Here is a 24,904-nt window from a genome sequence, read left to right as displayed (position 1 = left end):
CCTCAAATTAGTTGCAAGCTGGTTCGAACCGACAAAAATATGGTTTTCTGTTGGGAATCCAACATAATCAAAGGATATCTGGGCAGATCCTAAGTCGAGTATCAAAAGATTTGTCTAAGCTAATTTCCATTGCGAGTCAGGTGTGGTTTTAGTTATTCTCGTGACTGAGGCTGAGGCTGAGGCTGAGGCGGGAAACTGGGCTAATTGTTAAATGCCTTGGCGAAGCGCCAGCAAGTCATAAATACAATAAGTTGGCCTTGCCAAGATGCGCGAGTATTTATACGCGAGCGACAACAACAATTTATGACAGGAGCGAGTTTGGCGAGGTGTTGGACGGGGGGGGGGGCACGGTGGCGTGGGGGGTTAAGTTAGCTAACAACATTGGCGCTCAGGCAAGGCGCTCATTAGGATAATTGCAGGCAATTAACTAAATTGCCGCCGCATTTGTCGCTTAGGGGAGAGGGGGAGGGGGGCACGCAGCGGCTGGTGGTGGTGTGTTGAGGCAAGGGGTGTTGGCTTATAGAAATTATGCTTCATAAATTGCGCCGGCAAAAAGTATGCCACACGCACACACACTTGCCACACGCACACACACTTGCCACACACACACACACACACACACGCACAGCGTCTGCTTTAGTGCGTTTTAATTAGCTGACGGATTTTTGGTTCGCTTGCCCCACGCGGCACGTTCTGAGACCTGGCCTGGCCGTGATTAGATGACCGCTGAATTGGTAATCAATGCCGCCTACCTTCTGACGTACTCAAGCAACCAACCCACACCCCCCACACCTCCCCCTCCCGCCTCCATCGACTGCCCCCTCGCTGCCCTCACCTTCACTGTGGCAGCTTAATAAAGCGCTTCGTGCGGCGTTGCGTACGTGACGCTGCCGTTAAGAGTTTTCGCACACACTTTACAGCCGCTGCCCTTTCCCAGCCCCACCCCCCCTCCTTCTTCTGCCCTCCTCTTTACCGCCTACTCCCCATCCACGCCCCATTCACAATTTTAGCTACAGCTTCAGCTGGCTTCTGGCCACGTGATGCGCCGAACGTGTCTGGTAATGAAATCATTTCCGTGCTCTTTTGAAGTTTCTGCTGGTATTATCGGGCTATAGTTGCCACCGATATAGCCCCGCATGCACTGCGAGAAATCTCTCGCTCGTTTTCTTTTCATATACAATTCAAAGGATATGCCTGTATCTCGTATTAATTGCAAATAGCTGAGCGAAAGTTGCATTTCAAGTGAATTAAACGTTTGTGTAAATGCACTGCGAGAAATAGTTTTAAGTCACACAAAAAACCGAAAGCTGACAGTTTTGCAAAAGCTTTCTCTTAGGTCCAAATGCGAAAAAGAATGATTAACGTTTGTACAAATGATAATAATAACAAAGTATTGCAAAAGTGACGTCATAAGCCTGCGTTTTTCATCAGAGCGTCGAACCAGCAAGCGAGAAGTCGCTGGTTCAAAACGACCAGCAGCAATTTGAAATGTCTTTTGGGCCAGGCAACGCAATTTATACTCTTACCCCAATTCGATATCAAACTCTTGTCCCAATCATCTTTAATTGATTGCAGTGCACTGAATTTTTTACCAGTGTATTACTGTGAGACGCTCTGATCGCATTAAGCTGCAGCTTCGTGTTTGTGCTTCACTTGACTGTGGCAACGGAATGCTAAATTAGTGCCCGACGGAGGCGTGGCCACCTGGTGGCGAGGGGGTTGGCTGATGCGATGTGAGAGGGGGGGAGGGGGCGTGTTGAATTTCAGATGATAAAGAGCGGGCGGGGGGCTGGACTAGTTGAGCTGGCCAAATCGTTCAAAATGGCAGAAACGTTGCTACCACACACACACACACACAGACACACACACACACGTGCACAGCCAGCGCCCAAAGTTATGCAACATATAGAAATTTTTGCAGCTTAAACTGCAACAACAACAACAACAACAACAAAGGCAAACTGAAAAGCTGAAAGCCAAAACGAAATCGATTTATCTGTTCTATTGACGCGCCCCATGGCAGCACCCAACCTCTCACACACACACACGCACAGACACACATGCCCCCACATGACCATTGTGTGGGCGACAAGCTGACAGGCGCGTAGTTTGTCGGCAAGGGGGCCGCGGGCAGTGGGCGAAGCTTATGTACCGCGTCGTATTTGTATATAAAAAGAGACCGAATCTCACAGTGCGATGGGTGGAGCCTACGGAATAGCCAAGAGCTGCGTGTGTGTGTGTGTGTCGCATATGATTGCGGCTGTGTGTGCGTGTGTGTTGTGTCCAATCAGAATCAAGGCTCAGCCATCCACACATACGCACGCACACACACACACACACACATCAACACAGTTGCATATGTGTCGGAGTCGGAGTCGGAGTCGCAGCGGTGCCGCTGCTGTGGCTCACACAGTGACAATGGCAGCCACAAAAAGAAAAAGAAAATGAATAAAATATATACAAAAAAGAAACGAAACGAGACGAGACGACACGAGAAAAATAGTGGGTAACGAAATGGCAACCAGCACAGCTTGAAGATGGGGCAAATCGCTGAAGTGCCGAAGCTCAGTCAGCCAGAAATCAACAAAAGCCTCTCAAGAGGAAGACAACAAATACGTATATATAAAAAAAAAAAATAACAACAACAGCAACAACTACAAAATAAAACTGTAAAAGCACGCACACACACACAAACACACGCATGTGATAAACAGCAGCAGAATGTGTGAGAGAGAGAGAGAGCGCGTGAGTAATGGAGCGAGTGTTGCCACATCTCATGCAGATCCCATCAAGTTGAGCTATGCATTGCCACACTTGCACAGAAATACTGCACTGATTTATTTTAACTTTCTAATTTATGAATTATAAAGAGCTTGAGAACAGCTTTTCAATAGTTAATTAAAATAAATAATATTTATATATTAATATTAAAGATCCACATAAATTGAAACGAAAACTTTTGAATCTTTCAGCAAAATGTTGCATCTGGGAATCACATGAAACAAATTCGCAGCAGAACAGAAATTTCTTTTAAATTTTTGCAAAAATAATGGAAAAATAAAAATGTCTTAGTCCAAATGGCAGTTCGAGCTATTAAACATTTGTTGTTTAGTTTAAGCTTGTTTTGGTTTTGTTATGTTATTTGTCGTCCCTCTCATTAGATACCTGCTCTCTCTCTCTCTCTCTCTGTTTCAGTTCTGAGAATAACTCCTGCCGGATTCGTCTATAGATGTTGTAAGTACACTTCACATTTGACCAGGTGAGTTGGCAGCACAATTTGACTTAAATATATCCTAAACTTATCCCTGTCAAGCAGACAGACATAATTTTCTTTTGCGCCTTTTCACTAAGGGCACAAAATATCAGGCTGTTAAAAATATGCATATTTTCTATTTCAATTAAAGACAATATTTGAATACTGTAAATGGATCAGCCTGAACAATAAGCTTGTGTTAGAACAAAGAATCGCATCTTTACCCTAAAGGTGTCTCGGACACAAGCTAGTTGCTATGGATGTTTCGATATAGTACTTCGATCCCAATATATATGTATATATATATATATATATATATATATTTATACTACCTGCAGCAGGAGGCAAGGAAAGATACTTTACCTTTTAGAAAGTCAAGCTAGAACTGGTTTCTATAGCAGCCATTATATGAGATATATTTCTAGGGTTTTTCTCCAATTAGACACATCGTATTCCAATATTAATACTCCCTAAACAAGGAAGAATGTGTGCTTATGGCACATCGCCAAATACCCTGTAGACATGTGGCTGAGAAGCACTTTTATGTCTGAGCTTTACATTCGGCTAGTTTTTCTTTCCGTAGCCTTATGATATATTAGTCCGATTCTTCCTATTAAACTTGCTCTTATACAGAACTCTAACGAACTAAGATGGATTGAGAAATTGGTAGAAACACCAAATGTTAGACAGACAAGACATAACTATTGATCTATTCTTCCTGTAAGGCTACGTGTTTTGGATAGTAATAAGATCTACATCTATAAGAAATGCGTACGTAGGAATATGCTATATGTGCTGAGCAAAGTCAGACTCGTAAATGCTTAGTTTGCTAAAGATATCTGAAGGACAAAACGAATTCCTAGACAAGATATAGTGTTACGATCTGACCTATTCTGGTTACAATGGAAAGACAAACCCATGCAGATTTTCTTGACGAGTTCTCTCCACAACTGAGAGTCTGGTTAGAAACAGAGACAAGGATCTGACTATATGGACACGAGTTTTATATTTCAAGAATATTTATTTATGTACTATGTATCTTATGGAGAGACGTCCCTTTACACTAAAAATATAATATATGTGTTAATAGAGCTTTTATATTTGTTCTCAACGAAGCAAAACTTTGCAGTGCATGTCAAACTTTAACGCTTCGATACAAAAGAAGTGGACTCTAGCTCTTAAGCACATTAGAATAGATTTATATTGGTTACTAAGTAGTCAAGGTTTTCGCTTGAATAGGAAGAAACACACACACACGCACACACACACACACACGCACAGTCCTAAGAAATGTGTCTTGCATATTTCGAGGAAATGAGTTGCAACGCTTGCCACATTCAACGGAAGCTGCAGCGACAGACTTGCCCTCGCCCACATCATGCCATACACCAAGCCCCCCCTTCTCCCTCGCCTGCGCCACATTGCCACTGCCACACCCCCGCCCACAGCCAAATACGCCCTTACGCATCACTACCAGCCGTTTAACACTAACTAAGCAGCTTATTTTGTGTTGTTGCTGGCGATTTTCTAATACACAAAAGAAAATGCGAATGGAAAAACGAGAAAAAATAATGTGCCGCAGGGTTGTGGCAGCTGGGTGGAGGAGGCAGGCGGGGGGGAGGGGGTGGCGCGTGGGTGGGCAGGGCAAACGGCAAGTTAAGAAATCAAACAGCTGACATAAATAACATTTTAATTTAAATACGACAGGACAACGGCTACAACAACAACTTTAACAACAACAACAACAACAACAATAATAATAATAACAAAAGCAGCAGCACATTTTTTTGCCGTTAAGGTAAGCAGAAGGTACAACAACAACAACAAAATACATATTTAAAGAGCAGCTCAACAACAACAACAACAATGAGAAGAGGAAGAAGCAGCGAACACGCAGAGAAGCAAACAAAATTAAACAGCAAAAATAAGAAGGAAAAAAATAAAATACACATAAATGAGCAAGCGCGAGAGTCGCACAGGCGCTACCCTGTAAGCGAAGCGAAAAGGGTCTGACAGACGCTACCCTGTAAGAACAGCAAACGCGCCACAAGTAGATTCGGCCCAAGGTTACCCCGTAAAGAGAGCAAGAGCGGCAAATGAACGCACAAGAGTCGCCTAAGCGCTACCCTGTAAGCGACACTTCATTTCGTAGTTTTTAGTATACATTTTTATTAATCTTTTTCGTGAAAAAATCACAAATACACTTAATTCCAACCGGCGACTTCACACGTGCTGGTTCAACGCTTTCACTCGCCTCACCATACGATTGAAGCTAAAACAAGTTGCGAATTACAACGCAGCTAAGCTGGCAGTGCAGACACTTGTTCGCATAACCACAAACCAAACATAGTCAGTATGTAGAATGTGCATTTAAGCTCCTCACCTACACCCCCACACCCACACACGCCCACACCCACACACACACACACACGCACACGCACAGTTATAGAAGTATATGTGTTAATATACATAGTTGTGTGAGAGGACACGCAATTATATTGTGTATGAAATGATATGAAATAAAAGTGCCGCCGCGAAAAGCGGACAGCGGACAAAGTCAGCCAAAAAGCGAGCTTAAGACAAATATTGAATATGATCAAATTTGATCCCAATAGACGTTAGGACAGCTTATTTCTTAGCCGCATACTTGAAGGGCTGTATAATGGAGTACTTGCGCACTGGGACCGTTTCGGGTGTGGGTATAATGTCGCCGGTGATCGCCTTGTTGGCCAGAATCTGCTTGACGCCAATCTGCTTGGCCATCTGATAGTCGCCGGAATCGAAGAACTTGTGCCCCTTGTGCAGTCGCTTCTGCAGGAAGACGGAATGGCCGCTGGGCAGGCCGCTCGGATATTTGGGCATCAGCTTCTTCTCCTCGATTCGCTCCAGCTCCTCGATACGGCTGGCGGCCATGTCCAATGCATCCTTCGCCTGCGAAACGCCAGCCAGTCCGTGTTCCTGCTCCTCGATGGCGCTCATCTTGGCTGCTTGGCTCCAGCTGCGCGTCTTGTGTGACTATGAGTAGAGACGTTTTCAATTTCCGCTTATCTAAATTAACGATTTCTTTTATATATATATAGCATATTATTATGTGAAAGTACCTTTTTTTTGGTTTTGTGCTAGCTAAAATGTTCTGAAATGTTTTCAGAATTTTGGCTTTTTTCGATTTGCTCAGCTTTATGTTTGTGATTTGAAAGCTATTCCAAGGTAAACTGAGCCGTAGAATTCGTATTGTTTTCTCATTTATGGGCAGGTTTTCCTTCCAATCGCCTTCGAAAGCTGGAAGTTTCTGCTTTTTGTTGTTGTTTTTTTTTTTTGTGGGTTTTCTTAAGGGATTTTAACTAAACATAATCGATTATTCGCTGCGTGCAATGTTATCGATCATTTTGCTTGCAACCCAACAAACATTGCTTTCTACTTTCATCCTCACGTCCTAATGCTTCCAGTCAGCTGCGCATACCCCAAGCTGAGGCCTTGCTGCTAGGGTATCAGCAGCAGCAGGCGATAGACGCCGCCGCCGCAGCAGTGGGAAAGTAAATTTTATTTTAAAATAAATTTATCGCCTTATCCGTTGTCCACGGCAGCGACGGGACGCGCACAGGACACAGGATACAGGACACAACGCTCAGAAGGCAAAGTCAAGTCTTGCTTTATATACCCTTAACGCGGGTTCGATGACATTGTCATGAAGCGCGCAGACTTCTGCTAAGTCAGAGGCGCATATATATATTCTGGAACCAAAAAGAAGGTCGTGTTCATATAGTCAGATCCTTGTCTTTGTTTCTAACCAGAGTCTCAGTTGTAGAGAGAACTTCTCAAGCAACTGTGCATGGGTTCGTCTTACCATTGTAACTAGAATTAGTCGGATCGTAACACTATATCATATAGCTGCCATGAGAAAAGTAAGTTCTTGTCTGAGAATTTGTTTTGTCTTTTGGATATCTTTACCAAACTAAGTCTGACTTTTCCGTTTTTCAAGATATTTTGAACAAAATATCATTTACGTAAGCCCTATTTGCGACGGATCATATAGCAAACTATATAAGAAAATGCTTAAAAAAAGTTTTCCTTTTTGGATAATTTTGTTTAATTTTTATCAAAATATTTTACCCAAGCTCAACAATTACGAGCTCCATTCTTATATACACATACATATCTATTTTATATCAGACGAAAACAGTTCAAGCAGCACCTCCGGTGGCCGTAAGTGTATTGAATATTCGCCTTGCTCTACTTTTTTTGTTCGGGATTTTTTTTGTTTAGCTGATTTCGGTTGCAGCGACTGCCCCACAGCGCCAATTGCAGGGACAACAAAGCTGCTAGCGGCTATGCCGAGCAAGGCACAACACATGCGACGCGTCGCAGCCACACCCACTAACCCCCGCTCCCAGCATGCCCCTCCACGCACGCGCCCAAACAGCAGCCGGACCAGCGGTAGCTGTGCCCCCAGCACAGTCGAGCGCTTCATTTGAACGAAATGAAATCATAATGAGATTTTTGCTCGTTCGTTTTTTTTTTTTTTTTGTTGCAGCCAACACTGGCAAAAGGGCGAGGGGGCGGTGGTTGGGCGATTTTTCACTAAGGGAGGCGGGGCAGCAGCAGATTTATATATATACATATATATGTATATAGATGGGCGCTGGGACTCTCAGTTGGTCCATTGCCATGGACTCGGCGTAATGACAAAAATTCATAATTGGATAAAGATGCGAACGTGTGCGGCGTGGGCTGTGTGTGTGTGTGCGTGTGTGTGTGTGTGTGTGTGTGTGTGTGTTGTGTTTGTTTAGCTATTAAAATTAGCCATAAAGCTGGCCGAAATTGAAGCGCTTTAAAGCTGCAGGCACAACACATAATGGCACGCACGCACACACACTCTCTCACACACGCACACACACGCAAACACACGCACATGTTGTGCGGCTCATTTGTCAGCTCGTTCGCTTGGATAATTGTCCTGCGATAAACAAAATTAGCAGCAATTTACGCGAAAATAGCTAAATGCCTGCGACAAAAGGACATCGACTGGCGACAGCGGCGACAAATGCCATCAGCTTCTAACTGACACCACCACCGCCCGCTCCAGCCCCCGCTAAAACAGCCGCCCACCCAGCTACCCTACAGCTGGGCTGGCAATTTATAGTTGTGCCAGAATATATTCATGTCTCTTCTCGCAGGCATTGCCTGATGTCGCCCTCTCAGGCCCCTTTCAACATTAGTTATAGTTTTGATGAGTGGCATTAATGAGTCGTCTCTGTGTCTGCAACTGTCTAACATCCTTCCATATATCCTTAGTGTCTTTCTGTGTCGCTTTTGTCTCTAACAATTGGGGCGTCGAGGGCTGGGCCTTGGCTGACATTAATGACACCCACACATGGCATCCAATTTGACAGGCAACATGGGCCAAATTAGTGAAAATCACAACTCGCTCCTTCCCTCAGTTCTGCCCCCACCCCTCTCTCTCTCTCTCTCCCACTCTCTCCATCTCTCATTCCCTTCCTGCTTACCGTTAAAGTCATGCGAAATTTTTTACTTTTATTTTGTTTCTTTTTTGTTTTTTTTTTTTTTTTTTTTGGCACAAATATAAAAATCACACAACTTGCCGCTCTGTGACTTGTGGCAGCTGCTGACCAAGCGGCTAGAAGGGGCACAGTGACTGCATGGAGTGCGGGGGGGTGCGGGGTGCTGGGTGCTATCCGTGCGCCGATAACTATCGACAGCAGCCGAAACAGGCAACAAGGCATGAGTTATTTATGGCTTTTAAGCGACAGCTACAGCTAAAATCTTACGGCACTACTTACCCAGAAAAAAAAAAAAAAAAAAAACAAAACAAAACAGAAAGAAAAATCTCAAAAGTATCACAACAACAGTCCAGTGCTGCCAATTTGGCCTTTTTCCCGTTAGACACTTTAGCCAGGCAACAACTTTAAGCTAAAAGCTTTTGGCTTTAAAACAGCCACAGGCATGGCATCTGCCTAGAAGACCTCGTTTATGCAACTTTAAATAAGTTCTGTCCTAATGATCCGAAGATTTTTTAGATCTGAAAAGTATGTACAACTTTTTGTGGTTTAAGACTACTGACTTGGCAAAAAGTTCGACTTATAATAAGCAAATATATAAAAGAATAATAAAACATAGGTAATATATATTCAAACCCAGCTTGCAGCCATATTTCATAGCCATTTTGTAGCTAACAACGATATGGCAACACTGGCAGCACTGTCAGCGAACAAACAGCCAAGCTGTGGGTGGATTGGGCAACGGCACAAGTTTAGCAGGCCCGCAGGGTGTAGAACGCTCAACGGCAGGGGGCGTCTTGGCTGGCAGGGGGCTGAGCTGAGCTGGGCTGGGCAGGGCGCTGGGCAGGGCGCTGGGCTGAGCTGGGGCGAGGGGCCTGTCAACTCACATATGGAGATTTATTTGCAGCACATTCGACTGTTAAGCGCATTTGTAAGCATTTTTAATAGAGTCCGTTGTTATTGGCGGGTCATCTGTGGGTTAAGTGCTGCCTTAGTGTGTATGTGTGTGTGTGTGTGTGTGCGTCCACTCTCCCTGTCTGCATATCTAGCTGCCAATTGGCCTCGTTTGGCCTTCAACAAATTTGGCCGATTGTGATTTAAGACAGCGCTTGTAGCTAACATAATCGAAATGCCAGAGATCAACAGTCGAATTAACAGAAGAAGAAGAAGTAGAGGAAGAATAAGTAGCCAAATATCAGAAGAAATATATACAAATATATGTATGTATATTTATATTTGAAGCTGGCAACCTTATTCGAGTTTGATTTATTTGAACGGAAATTGAAGAGACGCAACTGTTTAAGTTAAAGCCAAAAGAAAATTGTAGAAATGTTCAATTTATTTTTCAATATGACTTATGAGTTATTTGAGAACTTAAATACATTTTATTTAAAAAATGTTGCGAATGGCTGCATTTATTATTTCTGGAGCGAGCTAAAGCTTAATAGCTTAATTTCAGCTTTAAACGGCGGCAAAACTCCACACAACATTTGTCTGCACGGCGGGTGGCAACGACAGCAGAGGGCGACGACAGGCACATTTGCATTCATGTGTGTACAAAAACATCTGGCAACTCTGCTTAAGCAGACAACAGACAACACCGCAGAGTGCCAACTACATGCGTGCAATAAAAACGAAGCCAAAAGCAACGCAAACAAAAACAAAAACTAGACAAGCAGCGCTGCCTGCTCCAAGTACATATACAATGCGTAGCTGTGTGTGTGTGTGTGTGTATTTTTAGCTTAATTTTATTATAAAGCGCAGCGAGTGAGAGATGGAAGAGGGGGGCGATGCCCGAGAGGCGCACAGTGGCAGCGCTGCTCCCGACGCTGATAAGCCGGCAACGTCTTGTGACTTTGACTTTAATGACTGGATTTATAGGTCCTTGGAGATAATCTCGGCCAGCGAGATAGACGCGCACACACACACACACACACACACACACAGCAGCAGCAGCGGGAGCTCTGCCGGCGGCTGCTGCTGCGACTGCTGCTATTTTGTTTACCAAGCGTCAGGCGCTGCTTGGACGAAATTTGCTGCGCGGATGTAGTTGTCTGTGTGTGTGTGTGTGTGTGTGTGTGAGGCGGGTGTGTGAAGGGGGCCAAGCACTAGCGCTAAGGACGTCGTCGTTGTTACAGGGTAATTAACATCAAAGCCCGACAAAGCTCATAAAAAGACGGCGAGATAAACATACGCACAAAGAGGTTGGAGGCCAGAGCTAGAGAGCGAGCGAGCGGGAGAGAGTCACACATGGGACATGGTACGTGGTGGACGTGCATTGTGAAAATAACGGTAGTTGCGGCAAGCGGCGGCTGGGCGGGGGTCATCAACATGTCTGCGCAGTGGCAACGCGAGCGGAGGCGACGAAACGCTCAACGTGAAATAATGTTGACAGCGCCAAAAAAAAAAAAAAAAAAAAAAAAAAAAACAACGAAAAGGATGCGCCGGCATACAGGAGACAGGCAGACAATGAGTGTATGTGTATGTGTGTGTGTGCGTGTGTGCGCATTGTGCACGCACATGTTTGAAGCAATTAAAATCAGATAAGTTATAGAAAATGGCCTGTCGTCGACATTTAGACATGCCACTGTCATTCGAGTAGCTCCTTCTGCCTCTGGCCCAGCTTCCAGCAAACCCCTACCCGCCCTCCTGGTCGCCTCTCTCCAGCCGATTGCTGTTGGCTTGGCACTGTCGCGCTGTCTGTGACGTCTTCCGTTACGTTTGTCACGGCTGCCATTGTCTCTGCCGTGTCTGCCGTGTCTGCCATGTTGCATGTGCTCCATCCAGCCCCGCCCAGCCACGCCTGCTCTGCCTGCGCTCCTGCCCATCGCTTTGCGTAATGAATTTCAACGAGCAGCAAACGCGACGAGCCAAAGTGACAGCCAAACGAGCAGCAGCCACACACACACACACTCACACACACACACACACGCGCGCACTAAACTACACCCAGATGGGTGTGAAATATTTTTGGGCAACAAGAACCAGAACAATTCGGCGAGCAGCCAGCGCAGGCATTCAACTAACTGTTCATTTGTATGCCCTTTTCGCCGACAGAACCCACTCCGCACCTGCACCCCCCCCCCCAGCCACTTAGCCACGCCTACATACACACACAGACACACGCAAACATACACGGACTGCGCTCAGCCGCATCCGCAGCATCTTCAGCTGATGTATTCATGGCCTTGACGTTAACGGAGTGACAAAATTCGCACCCTTCGTTCAAGTGTAAATGGCAAAAACCCAGAAGAAGGAAAAAAAAATATACAACAAAAAAAAAATGCAAATAACGGCAACCAGGCCGAAGCTTAAATGCCCTGAGGTTTGTTATTTCAAAGCTGCCGTTAAAGTTAACAGCCGCTTAAATATCTTCTTTAACCTGCTGCCTAAAAACCTGTTAAAATACAACTTGCAGTTAAGTCAACTGTTACATATGTATTTGATTGTGCAGTCGAGCAGTGTTGCCATCTTGCTATACGGCACTTATGTAAATAGATGCTAGCTTTTAGATCTAGGGTTGCCACTTAAAGTACCCCTAAAAATAGTGCTTACCCAACTGTTACATAGTTGATTGTGAAGTCGAGCAGTGTTGCCACCTTGCCATGCAGCACGCGTTCGATTAGAAACTCACTTGTAGATCTAGGGTTGCCATTTAAAATAGCTTTTAAGATAATGCTCATCCAACTGTTGCATATTTGATGTAATTTCAGTCGAGCAGTGTTGCCACCTTGCTATGCAGCACGAGTGCGATTTGTAGATCTAGGGTTGCCACTTTTTTGCGCACTCTAAACAGTTTGTGTCAAGAATTCAATATCTCTCAAAAGTTTATATAGATTAGGCAAAACTATTTTCTTGCATCAAAAACTGTGTTCAAAACTTAAGAAATATTTATACATTTTGTAAATTTTCTAAGAATAAGGTGCAACTTTTTTGGAGGTCTAACACTTTTTCTTTGAGTGTAGCTTATTAGCTTAAAGGTCTGAACGTCTAATGAAATGGTTATGCCCTGGGTAAGAGCATTAAAATCACACACAGACACGTTGAAATATTCGCACGCCCCGTTACCACATTGTTGCTGCGCGTGTGTGTGTGTGTGTGTGTGTGTGTTTGGGTGTGAATCCTCCCGTTGGACGCGAGCTGGTTGGCAGCATTGTGCACTTAAGACATTCGGCGTGCTTAACGCGCGCGACATTTGGACAGCATGAAGGAGATATTTTGAATGCCAGTTCATAATTCTAAACACTTCTCACACAAGGCTGGGCAGGAGGTGTGGATGGTTGGGATGGTTGGGGGGGGTTGGGCGTACAAGGACATTTAAGACACTTGTCTAACCACTTGGATTTGTTGCCTCGAACAACTTTCGCATTTATTAAGTGCATGTTTTGTTTGGCAACTCGAATTGCAGAAAGCCTTTTAAGTGTTCAGAGTTCCTCAGGATAATCAAAATATATTAAAGCGAAAATAATCCAAAAATCGTATCTTATCATTTCGTTTGGATCTTTAGCACTTGAATCTTCAGGATCAACATAGAGAATATATATGTATATATCTCGAGAGAATCGAAACCAGAAATATTTTCTCGAAATACTTAAGTTGTTCTCTTTGTGCCTTGTCTGAAAATAACTGAACACATTTTGAACTAATAAAATTTATGTTATACTTGGGTCAACGATCAAAATTTATCCTACACATTATATTGGACTCTCATTTTGTGATAGCCAGCATGGGTCAGCTCGAAGGAGCACGTCTGGAACTGGGGAATCCTTGAGTTCTGGAGCTGCACTTCGCTCGCGTCGTTTGCGCTGTTTAACAAAACATTTTCGGGGACTAGCAAGGTTTCAAATTGCCTTGGATTCCTTTGCGGAAAACAATATGATGGAACTGGTTTGCGTTGAGTGTTCGATCCGGGCAATCGGGTTCGGCTATACGGCTAGGTCCTTGCGGTAGAGAATTTTAATGTGGGCTTAAATCATGTTGCATCATTTACATATACCTTAATCAACTTTGGGTCTTGCTATTGACGCCTGCCGTGTGGTTCCTCAATGAGTTCCAGGCTTGACTCGGACATTTCCAAGAAATCCTTGGCATCGAAATTGTGCTCCATGCTGAAGTGTTCCATGTCGCTGGGCGGCTTGCTGCACAGCCTCAAGGATGGCTTCTCAGCCAGCTTCATCTCGATAATTAGGTGGGATTTTTTCTTTTCATCTAATGGCAGAGCCGAACCATGGCGAGTCTCCGTTTTGGTCAGCTGTTCGGCTATAAAGCGCTATTAATGGAGAATTGGCATAGCGTTTAAATGGGACTCGACTAGGCTCTGGCACTCTGTTGGTGACTTGGCGGCATACCCCATTCAGGTCCAGGCTGCCCTTGCTCTTCTTCAGCTCACCGCTCGGAGCCTCGTGTGGCACATTCATTTTGAACATAAGCTATAACGACTAATTTGGTTTTATGCGAAAAGGCCAAATCTGCAGAAGATATCAAATCTAAAATACAAGATTAAAAAACGAAAATGTCAAGACAAATAATTTCAAAGCCGAACGTACTAAAAACTGATATTTCTCTGCTCAGTCAGGGGGGTGGGGCTGGCGCCCACTTGGATGCCTGAATATGTGTGTTCAACCGCATTGGGGGGGGGGAGGTTCGTCTGCGTGAAAGGGGGTGGGGAAGGGGCAACAAGCCACCCATCCACCCACAGCTCGCACTCAATTGCCCTTTGCCGGCAGGCCGTGGCTCTGTCTTCTTTGTGGCTGCTCCTTGGGGCAATTGTGGGCACTTGATGCTTAGCGCCTTGTTGGGCAGTCAACAGGGCGTGGCCGCTGCTCAGCCTGCCAGCCATATGGCCCAAAAGCTACTGTTGTTGTTGTTGTTTCTGCTGCTTATTGTTGTTATTGTTGTTAATGCAAATGCCAGGCATTCGAATGCACTCGCGCGTGAGCAACCAGCCCCAGCAAATGCACTTGACTTGAAAAGCCAAATGCAAATCAAATATAAAGAATAAATATACATATATATTTATATATATATGCTACTCGCAATGGAAGCCCCGCTCCGCGCTCCCAGCTACCCATAGAACGCAACAAAAGCGAACTTTTCACTCATTGTTTGGCCAAGATCTTGGGCCACAAAAAATATACAAATATTTTTTCAAGTCTGTTTTCATGTGCTCCACGCACGCATGTTGGTGTGCGTGCGTGTGTGTGTGTGTGTGTTGGAGAGATAACTTTTTCACAGATAGCCTTTATATTAATACGATCAGAGCTATGTCTCTTTAGAACTATTTAGAAGTTGTTTGTTTTGCTGATTGTGGAAGAGAGAGCGAAAGGATAATAACAAGATAATTGGCATTCAAACTAATTTCAAATCGATGGGTTAAAAAAAGGTTGTAGACCAAGTTCACATTTTTTGATCAGTTTTTGGAATATCTTGGCGCAATAAAGTCCGATTTTGGAATGAACGAAAAATCGAAGTTTTGTTGACAGTTTCTTGAAAATCTCGGGTAAATACGAGTGATGAGTCCTAGCCAAACACCCTGTTTGACAGAGACTAGAATCTGCCCAAGGTATGGCAAGTGTCCTTTGAAAGGACATTGAAAGGACCACCTTAAGGACCATTCTGATGTTCTTTGGACAGCATGTGGTGCTTGGCCTGCCAAGTTAGAATATGTTATAAAAAAGGACGAAAATCCTGCAAGGAGCTGAGGAATAGAAGATTTTTGGCGGGAGAGATAAAAGGTTGTAGATCGGCCGTATACTTGCCGATCATTATTTCCCTTAGCCAAGCTTTAGTCCTTGCCCTCCCAATTCAGATTATATAATGAAAAGGACGAAAGTCCTTTAGATAGCCTCGATATGAGTACAATTCTTTGGTAAATTAACAATGCCATAACTTGGCCATATCCTTGAGAATCCTGGCAGGTCCTAAGTCAAACAAATCTTATGAATAAGGACCATGAACTGTCCAAAGGACAACAAAATCGTCCTTACCGTTTCCGCTATATAGCTTATTTTCTAAAAAGAACATTTTTCAATTGGCCATAACTTGGCCAAATCCTGAAGGATATCGGAAGGATATGTCTTTTTGAACTCGTGGTCAGCAGAACTATCGATTGGCATTCAAGGATTTCCAGGATTCGACAAAAAATTTCATCGAAATTTTTCCTAGGTCGCAAAATTAGCAAAAATCGAAAATTTCCGGGCTAACTTGGCCATTTGAAGGACTATCGGGATGTCCTTTGGCCAGCAGATAGATCTCGACCTCCCATTAAAGAAATAACAACTCAAAGGACGAAAGTCCTTCAGACAAAAAAGTTTTAAGGACAATTGTGTTTGAAGAAAATAAGCCATAGCTCGAGTATATCCTTGCGTATCCTGGCAAGTCATATGTCAAAATAACAGGACTACCATCTGGCCAAATTTCATTAAAATCGTCCTTGTCGTTTTGGAGATATTTAAGGATTTGTGTTTTCGGGCCATTTCCGTGCGCTCCGGGACAGAAATTTTACAAGTCCAATTTCGAGTCGTATGATTCTTAGATGACCCCATATTTTTATGATGCAGATCGATGCAGGGGGTCTGTACGATCCTAATGCACCATGTCCTTTGAAAATCTGCAAGGATATGACCGAGCTATGTCCTTTTTTCCTTTTATAAAATGCCTTTATATATTTTTGCCTTGTTTAATGTAAATGTGTTTTTATCTTTTCAGACTGACAAATTATGAACTACAATGTGCTCTAAGGACCTTCACGCATGACAAAGCAGATTTTTCCAGGATCGGACTTTAATTAAGCCAGATATAGTTATTTTAAGTTGAAATAAGCAACAATTGTAATTTATGCTGCTCGTTTTGTATAAATTTAGAAGAAATAATTAAGAATATTAGCATAAAAAACAAAACTTTTGTAAATTTCAATTTCTTATAAAGCGAAATTCCTGTTCTGTTATATCAAAATTCAAAAATCAACGGTCGTTAGAAAAATATTGCATACCCGTGGGGGTATTTGTTGACAATCGCTGGCTGCCGAGATTTTTCTTAAAATCTGCCAAAATACCAGGCGAACAGAAATGCCCAGAAGGTCGACAAAAAATATTTTTAGTTGCCGCAAAATTTCATTGCATACCCAAAAGGGGCGCCCTGGTCGGAGGCTACGCCCCAAATTTGCCCAAAAATTGCACTCAAATACCAGGCGAACAGAAATGCCCAGAAGGTCGACGAGTGCTTTTTATAAAAATTTTCATAGCATAGCATTACGGGGCAAAAATGTAACTCAATTAAAATGAGTTATGTTAATTAGCAGTTTCTGTAAAATGAGTGCTGTAAGCCGGCTGTTAAGCAACAGCTGCAGCTGCTGCTAATGTAAAAGGGCTCCTGTAAGAAAAAGCATACATATTTTTGGACCATTTCAATGCAAATTTTGCAGGAATCTGATCCTTTAGGTTCCCAAGGACTATATCGATGGTATGGCATAACCAAGGATATTCTAGTCAACTAGAAACCAACCAGGGGCCGGAACTGTTGATAGGGGCAGCTGTAAAAGAAAAGCATACACATTTTGGAACCAGTTGCTACGCATTTTGCAAGAACATTGTCCTTTAGGTTCGCTAGGACTATATCTATGATATGGAATAACCAAGGATATATAGGTCAACTAGGTACCATGATTGGCGATCATTTGCTGTTGATTAGATGTTGTCTATGAACGTTGGCAGATAAGTCTGAAAAATACAAAATACAAATTGCATTAGTTTTTGTAAACTAAAATAGATCATTTTAATTACGTGCGACTTTGCAAAGGCTTACCTTTATAGATTCGCGAAGTCTTCAAAATCGACATGATCGTGATGATTTGGAAGGTGATATCTCCGCGCGGAGTTCTGTCGTTTTGGAACGTCATATCTCCACGCGGAGCTATTACCCGAGATATTATGTCGTTTCGAAACGTCATATCTCCAGCGAAGCTATTACCCGAGATATTATGTCGTTTTGGAACGTCATATCTCTGCGCGGAGTTTTGTCGTTTCGAAACGTCATATCTCCGCGCGGAGCTATTACCCGAGATATTATGTCGTTTTGGAACGTCATATCTCCGCGCGGAGTTCTGTCGTTTCGAAACGTCATATCTCCGCGCGGAGCTATTAGCCGAGATATTATGTCGTTTTGGAACGTCATATCTCCGCGCGGAGCTATTACCCGAAATATTATGTCGTTTCGAAACGTCATATCTCCAGCGAAGCTATTACCCGAGATATTATGTCGTTTTGGAACGTCATATCTCCAGCGGAGTTATTACCAGAGATATTATGTCGTTTTGGAACGTCATATCTCCGCGCGGAGTTCTGTCGTTTTGGAACGTCATATCTCCGCGCGGAGTTCTGTCGTTTTGGAACGTCATATCTCCACGCGGAGCTATTACCCGAGATATTATGTCGTTTCGAAACGTCATATCTCCAGCGAAGCTATTACCCGAGATATTATGTCGTTTTGGAACGTCATATCTCTGCGCGGAGTTTTGTCGTTTCGAAACGTCATATCTCCGCGCGGAGCTATTACCCGAGATATTATGTCGTTTTGGAACGTCATATCTCCGCGCGGAGTTCTGTCGTTTCGAAACGTCATATCTCCGCGCGGAGCTATTAGCCGAGATATTATGTCGTTTTGGAACGTCATATCTCCGCGCGGAGCTATTACCCGAAATATTATGTCGTTTCGAAACGTCATATCTCCAGCGAAGCTATTACCCGAGATATTATGTCGTGTTGGAACGTCATATCTCCAGCGGAGTTATTACCAGAGATATTATGTCGTTTTGGAACGTCATATCTCCGCGCGGAGTTCTGTCGTTTTGGAACGTCATATCTCCGCGCGGAGTTCTGTCGTTTTGGAACGTCATATCTCCGCGCGGAGTTCTGTCGTTTTGGAACGTCATATCTCCGCGCGGAGTTCTGTCGTTTTGGAACGTCATATCTCCGCGCGGAGCTATTACCCGAGATATTATGTCGTTTCGAAACGTCATATCTCCGCGCGGAGCTATTACCCGAGATATTATGTCGTTTTGGAACGTCATATCTCCGCGCGGAGTTCTGTCGTTTTGGAACGTCATATCTCCGCGCTGAGTTCTGTCGTTTCGAAACGTCATATCTCCGCGCGGAGCTATTAGCCGAGATATTATGTCGTTTTGGAACGTCATATCTCCGCGCGGAGTTTTGTCGTTTTGGAACGTCATATCTCCGCGCGGAGTTCTGTCGTTTTGGAACGTCATATCTCCGCGCGGAGTTCTGTCGTTTTGGAACGTCATATCTCCGCGCGGAGTTCTGTCGTTTTGGAACGTCATATCTCCGCGCGGAGTTCTGTCGTTTTGGAACGTCATATCTCCGCGCGGAGTTCTGTCGTTTTGGAACGTCATATCTCCGCGCGGAGTTCTGTCGTTTTGGAACGTCATATCTCCGCGCGGAGTTCTGTCGTTTTGGAACGTCATATCTCCGCGCGGAGTTCTGTCGTTTCGAAACGTCATATCTCCGCGCGGAGCTATTACCAGAGATATTATGTCGTTTTGGAACGTCATATCTCCGCGCGGAGTTCTGTCGTTTTGGAACGTCATATCTCCGCGCGGAGTTCTGTCGTTTTGGAACGTCATATCTCCGCGCGGAGTTCTGTCGTTTTGGAACGTCATATCTCCGCGCGGAGTTCTGTCGTTTTGGAACGTCATATCTCCGCGCGGAGTTCTGTCGTTTTGGAACGTCATATCTCCGCGCGGAGTTCTGTCGTTTTGGAACGTCATATCTCCGCGCGGAGTTCTGTCGTTTTGGAACGTCATATCTCCGCGCGGAGTTCTGTCGTTTCGAAACGTCATATCTCCGCGCGGAGCTATTACCAGAGATATTATGTCGTTTTGGAACGTCATATCTCCGCGCGGAGTTCTGTCGTTTCGGAACGTCATATCTCCGCGCGGAGTTCTGTCGTTTTGGAACGTCATATCTCCGCGCGGAGCTATTACCCGAGATATTATGTCGTTTCGAAACGTCATATCTCCGCGCGGAGTTCTGTCGTTTTGGAACGTCATATCTCCGCGCGGAGTTCCGCGTTTTGGAACGTCATATCTCCGCGCGGAGTTCTGTCGTTTCGAAACGTCATATCTCCAGCGGAGCTATTACCCGAGATATTATGTCGTTTTGGAACGTCATATCTCCAGCGGAGTTATTACCAGAGATATTATGTCGTTTTGGAACGTCATATTTCCGCGCGGAGTTCTGTCGTTTCGAAACGTCATATCTCCGCGCGGAGCTATTAGTCGAGATATTATGTCGTTTTGGAACGTCATATCTCCGCGCGGAGCTATTACCCGAGATATTATGTCGTTTCGAAACGTCATATCTCCGCGCGGAGTTCTGTCGTTTTGGAACGTCATATCTCCGCGCGGAGTTCTGTCGTTTTGGAACGTCATATCTCCGCGCGGAGCTATTAGACGAGATATTATGTCGTTTTGGAACGTCATATCTCCGCGCGGAGCTATTACCCGAGATATTATGTCGTTTCGAAACGTCATATCTCCAGCGGAGCTATTACCCGAGATATTATGTCGTTTCGAAACGTCATATCTCCAGCGGAGCTATTACCCGAGATATTATGTCGTTTTGGAACGTCATATCTCCAGCGGAGTTATTACCAGAGATATTATGTCGTTTTGGAACGTCATATTTCCGCGCGGAGTTCTGTCGTTTCGAAACGTCATATCTCCGCGCGGAGCTATTAGTCGAGATATTATGTCGTTTTGGAACGTCATATCTCCGCGCGGAGCTATTACCCGAGATATTATGTCGTTTCGAAACGTCATATCTCCGCGCGGAGTTCTGTCGTTTTGGAACGTCATATCTCCGCGCGGAGTTCTGTCGTTTTGGAACGTCATATCTCCGCGCGGAGTTCTGTCGTTTCGAAACGTCATATCTCCGCGCGGAGCTATTACCCGAGATATTATGTCGTTTTGGAACGTCATATCTCCGCGCGGAGCTATTACCCGAGATATTATGTCGTTTTGGAACGTCATATCTCCGCGCGGAGTTCTGTCGTTTTGGAACGTCATATCTCCGCGCGGAGCTATAACCCGAGATATTATGTCGTTTCGAAACGTCATATCTCCGCGCGGAGTTCTGTCGTTTTGGAACGTCATATCTCCGCGCGGAGTTCTGTCGTTTCGAAACGTCATATCTCCGCGCGGAGCTATTAGCCGAGATATTATGTCGTTTTGGAACGTCATATCTCCGCGCGGAGCTATTACCCGAGATATTATGTCGTTTTGGAACGTCATATCTCCGCGCGGAGTTCTGTCGTTTTGGAACGTCATATCTCCGCGCGGAGCTATTACCCGAGATATTATGTCGTTTCGAAACGTCATATCTCCGCGCGGAGCTATTACCCGAGATATTATGTCGTTTCGAAACGTCATATCTCCGCGCGGAGCTATTACCCGAGATATTATGTCGTTTCGAAACGTCATATCTCCGCGCGGAGCTATTACCCGAGATATTATGTCGTTTCGAAACGTCATATCTCCGCGCGGAGTTCTGTCGTTTTGGAACGTCATATCTCCGCGCGGAGTTCTGTCGTTTCGAAACGTCATATCTCCGCGCGGAGCTATTACCCGAGATATTATGTCGTTTCGAAACGTCATATCTCCGCGCGGAGCTATTACCCGAGATATTATGTCGTTTTGGAACGGACTGCAATGTGCTCTAAGGACCTTATCGCATGACAAAACAGATTTTTCCAGGATCGGACTTTAATTAGGCCAGATATAGTTATTTTAAGTTGAAATAAGCAACAATTGTACTTTATGCTCGTTTTGTATAAATTTAGAAGAAATAATTAAGAATATTAACATAAAAAACATAAGTTTTGTAAATTTCAATATAAATAAATCAATTTTTAAAATTATAAAGCGAAATTCCTGTTCTTTTATTTCAAAATTCAAAAATCAACGGTCTTTAGAAAAATATTGCATACCCGTGGGGGCATTTGTTGACAATCACTGGCTGCCGAGATATGACGTTCCAAAACGACATAATATCTCTGGTAATAACTCCGCTGGAGATATGACGTTCCAACACGACATAATATCTCGGGTAATAGCTTCGCTGGAGATATGACGTTCCAAAACGACATAATATCTCGGGTAATAGCTCCGCGTGGAGATATGACGTTCTAAAACGACATAATATCTCGGGTAATAGCTCCGCGCGGAGATATGACGTTTCGAAACGACATAACTCCGCGCGGAGATATGACCTTCCAAATCATCACGATTTCTATCAAAATCGAGGTCGGTGCGAAAATCGAAACTTTTTCGATGATTTTTTGTAATATCTCGGCCAATAGCTCCGCGCGGAGATATGACGTTTCGAAACGACCCAAATCGACAAAATGGCAAGGGGTTACATCACTTTTTTTTCAAAATCGAGGTCGGTGCGAAAATCGAAACTTTTTGGACAAATATTCTATAGAATCACAGATGGAGGACTTATGATCCCCCAACGTCTGGAGCATGTCTTGGCATCTGCGTAGCCTTCGCACAATCTTCCAAAATAATCCTGTCTCTCTTAAACATATCTAGCTAAATTGACAAAAATTAAAGCATATTTGCTCTTGAGTGCTCTAAATTACCGAAATGCCAGACAATGCATGTGTCTAAAGGCGAGTGTGTGTGTGTGTGTGTGTGTGAGGGGTGTGTGTGCAGGTGTGTGTGTGTGCGTACGCTGCATTCGAATTTATATTAAATCGTGCTGAATAACTAAGTTTGACAGCAGCTCCCAACTATGTAGCTGAATGTGAGGGCGCAACTATGTGTGTGTGTGTGTGTGTGTGTGTGCGAGTGTGTGTAGCATCAGCTGCCACATCTAATTAGCTGTGGCCCATATGCATTGCCAGCAGGCGTTAATGGAGTGCGTAATGGGTTAATTTTGGGGCAAACAGAACGTTGCCGCTTTTTGTGCGTGTCTGTGTGTGCCAGTGTGTGTGTGTGTGTGTGTGTGTGTGTGTGTGGCATGGGCGTGGCAGGCGTAAGTGAACGTGTCACTGGGCGGCGTGTCGCGACGTGCCCGCATCACATCAGTTGCCAACGCCGCTGACGACAAGTTAATCACATCGTGTCCAATCAGCCGAGCTAATCCCCAGCACTGTCCTATACAGCCCCCCCCCCCCACCCACCCCCTCTAACCGCTGCTAGTTGGAAAAGTATAACTGGGTAAATCCATCTATATACATATTTTTATTATTATTACTGAGATGGGCTGGCGCTTAAAATGCACGCAGCTGCCCCTCGCTCCGCCAACCCCCTGCCCCAGCCCTTACCACACTCCTCGTACAAATACGCAACAGCTGCTGCATATCAATTTGTAGCCGACGCCGCCCCCCCCCCCCCCCTCGACCGCTCAGCAGCAGAACCATGAACATTTCCACCACCTTAAACTTTTGCAGCTTTGACTCTAAGCCCGGCCCGGACATTGGCAATTTACATTCGGTATTGGACATGTCCGCATGTTGCAACATCGGATCGGATCATATCGACGTTGACATCGACAGCCTCGGCCGCGTACTTGGCCGGCATCCGTGTCCTCATCTCCAGTGGCATCCGCAGCGACATTTTCTAGTGGCCAATTATCGCTTAAGCCGCTGCGTTTTGGCTTTTTAAAGTTCCATTTTAGCCGTTTCAAAAATTTCGTTTAAATTCCATTGCCATTGGGTCGCCCTCCATTGCCCACCACCCTCCGCCCCCTTCAGCAGCCCTTAAAACGTCAAAGCCAAACAATTCATAAGGGGACAAAATTAGCTAGCACAACTCGAAAATGCCCTGTAAAAAAGGAGAAGACAAGCGAGAAGTTGATGGAGAAACGAGAAGCATATAAAGGATATAAAGAAGTAAAATGAGAGGCAGGGAGAAAACAAATTGAAACGTAATGCAAAAATGTAAGTGAGTAGTAAAGCAAGAAGCAGAGCGAGAAGCGAACGTAATATTGAAAAGCAAAACTTAACATACAAGGCAGAAGGAAATAGACTAAAAGCGAGAAGCACATCGAAAATGAAAACTAGAAGCAGAGCATCAAAAAGAATGAGCAACAGATCAGAAAGCAAAGCAAGAAGGCAAGTGAATAGAAAAAGTCGAAGAGGAGCGAGAAATTAAGCGATAAGTGAGACGTAAATGAGAAGCAGAGCTAGAAAAGTAAATGAAGAATAAAAGCAAGAAGCAAAGCGAGAAGCAAAATGGCAATCAAACCCGACAATCTAATCTAAAAGCGAAACGAGAAGTTTACAAATAGGTTCAGCATATCGTGAATTAATTAAAGAAAAACAATAAGAAAGAAGCGAGAGAGACAATAGGGAAAGCAAAGTTTATGCACATAAGCAATGCACGTGCACAGCATGCCTTCTGGCATGACGTTACAGGGTATTATTTAGGCATAAAGGCTGGGAAAATATGCAGTAACCGCGAAATTGAAATTTGGCTTCGGCTGCGACGGTGGGCGGTGGGCGGCTTCTTTGCATTGTTTGCGCTGCTTCTGTGTGTTTTTTTATTTTATTTTTTTTTTTTGTCCTCTGCTTTTTTGTGTAAACGGACGGCTCACCACCTGATCCTAAGTAAATACAAGGATGCCAACAAGGCAAGCCCACGCAGTCAGGCGGCGAGTGGGTGGTGGGAGGGCGGGTGTCGGGGGTACAGACATGCATGTGAATATTTTTTATTATGCGTTGCGAGCGCGCGCTCGCGCTTTTCTTTTTAATTAAATGAAACCAGAGGAATTGACCCAAAACGCAGAATAAATAAATACTTGGCTGGCAGCAGAGGATGGGGGCGTGGCATGCATATTTCTAAGCAGCTGGCGGCTGTTGTTGTTTTGTTAATAATTATTTCACTTTTTTCACTGGGCAAGCGGGCGGGGCACGGAGGGGCAGCTGGACCTTGGTGTGCGGAGGGGGCGGGGGTGGCTCAAAGGCGTAAGAAACAAGAATTCAAAAGATGCCGCGTGGCCTTTTGTTGATTTTCCAAAAAAAAAAAAAAAAAAAAACAACACAAAAAAAAAGTCAAAACAATAAATAAAAACAAGAAAGAGAGAGAGAGAGAGAGAGAGAAAGAAGAATTTTGTGT

The 24,904-nt window shown here is 44.3% G+C and overlaps 2 protein-coding genes across 4 annotated transcripts; both read right to left on the bottom strand.

Moving 5' to 3' along the window:
• Positions 1-5,691: 5,691 nt before the first annotated feature.
• On the bottom strand, positions 5,692-6,496 carry LOC6633697 (alpha-endosulfine). 2 transcript variants are annotated; one of them, XM_015170213.3, is made up of 2 exons: positions 6,355-6,496; positions 5,692-6,301 (listed from the first exon to the last, which is right to left on the bottom strand). In XM_015170213.3, exon 2 carries the CDS (start codon positions 6,230-6,232, stop codon positions 5,882-5,884), a length of 351 nt encoding a protein of 116 aa, XP_015025699.1. In that variant the 5' UTR covers positions 6,233-6,301; positions 6,355-6,496; the 3' UTR covers positions 5,692-5,881. The 2 variants fall into 2 exon arrangements, with proteins under 2 accessions (XP_015025699.1, XP_002057292.1); XM_002057256.4 differs by having other exon boundaries at positions 5,692-6,268; positions 6,355-6,485.
• Positions 6,497-13,405: 6,909 nt separating this feature from the next.
• Positions 13,406-14,314, bottom strand: LOC6633696 (uncharacterized). 2 transcript variants are annotated; one of them, XM_015170211.3, is made up of 3 exons: positions 14,118-14,314; positions 13,766-14,038; positions 13,406-13,702 (listed from the first exon to the last, which is right to left on the bottom strand). In XM_015170211.3, exons 1-2 carry the CDS (start codon positions 14,193-14,195, stop codon positions 13,787-13,789), a joined length of 330 nt encoding a protein of 109 aa, XP_015025697.1. In that variant the 5' UTR covers positions 14,196-14,314; the 3' UTR covers positions 13,406-13,702; positions 13,766-13,786. The 2 variants fall into 2 exon arrangements, with proteins under 2 accessions (XP_015025697.1, XP_015025698.1); XM_015170212.3 differs by having other exon boundaries at positions 13,408-13,709; positions 14,118-14,311.
• Between the last annotated feature and the right edge of the window lie 10,590 nt (positions 14,315-24,904).

Source organism: Drosophila virilis, chromosome X (assembly GCF_030788295.1).
Source record: "Drosophila virilis strain 15010-1051.87 chromosome X, Dvir_AGI_RSII-ME, whole genome shotgun sequence".
Taxonomy (NCBI): domain Eukaryota; kingdom Metazoa; phylum Arthropoda; class Insecta; order Diptera; family Drosophilidae; genus Drosophila; species Drosophila virilis.
This window is presented reverse-complemented; position numbering and strand designations above follow the sequence as displayed.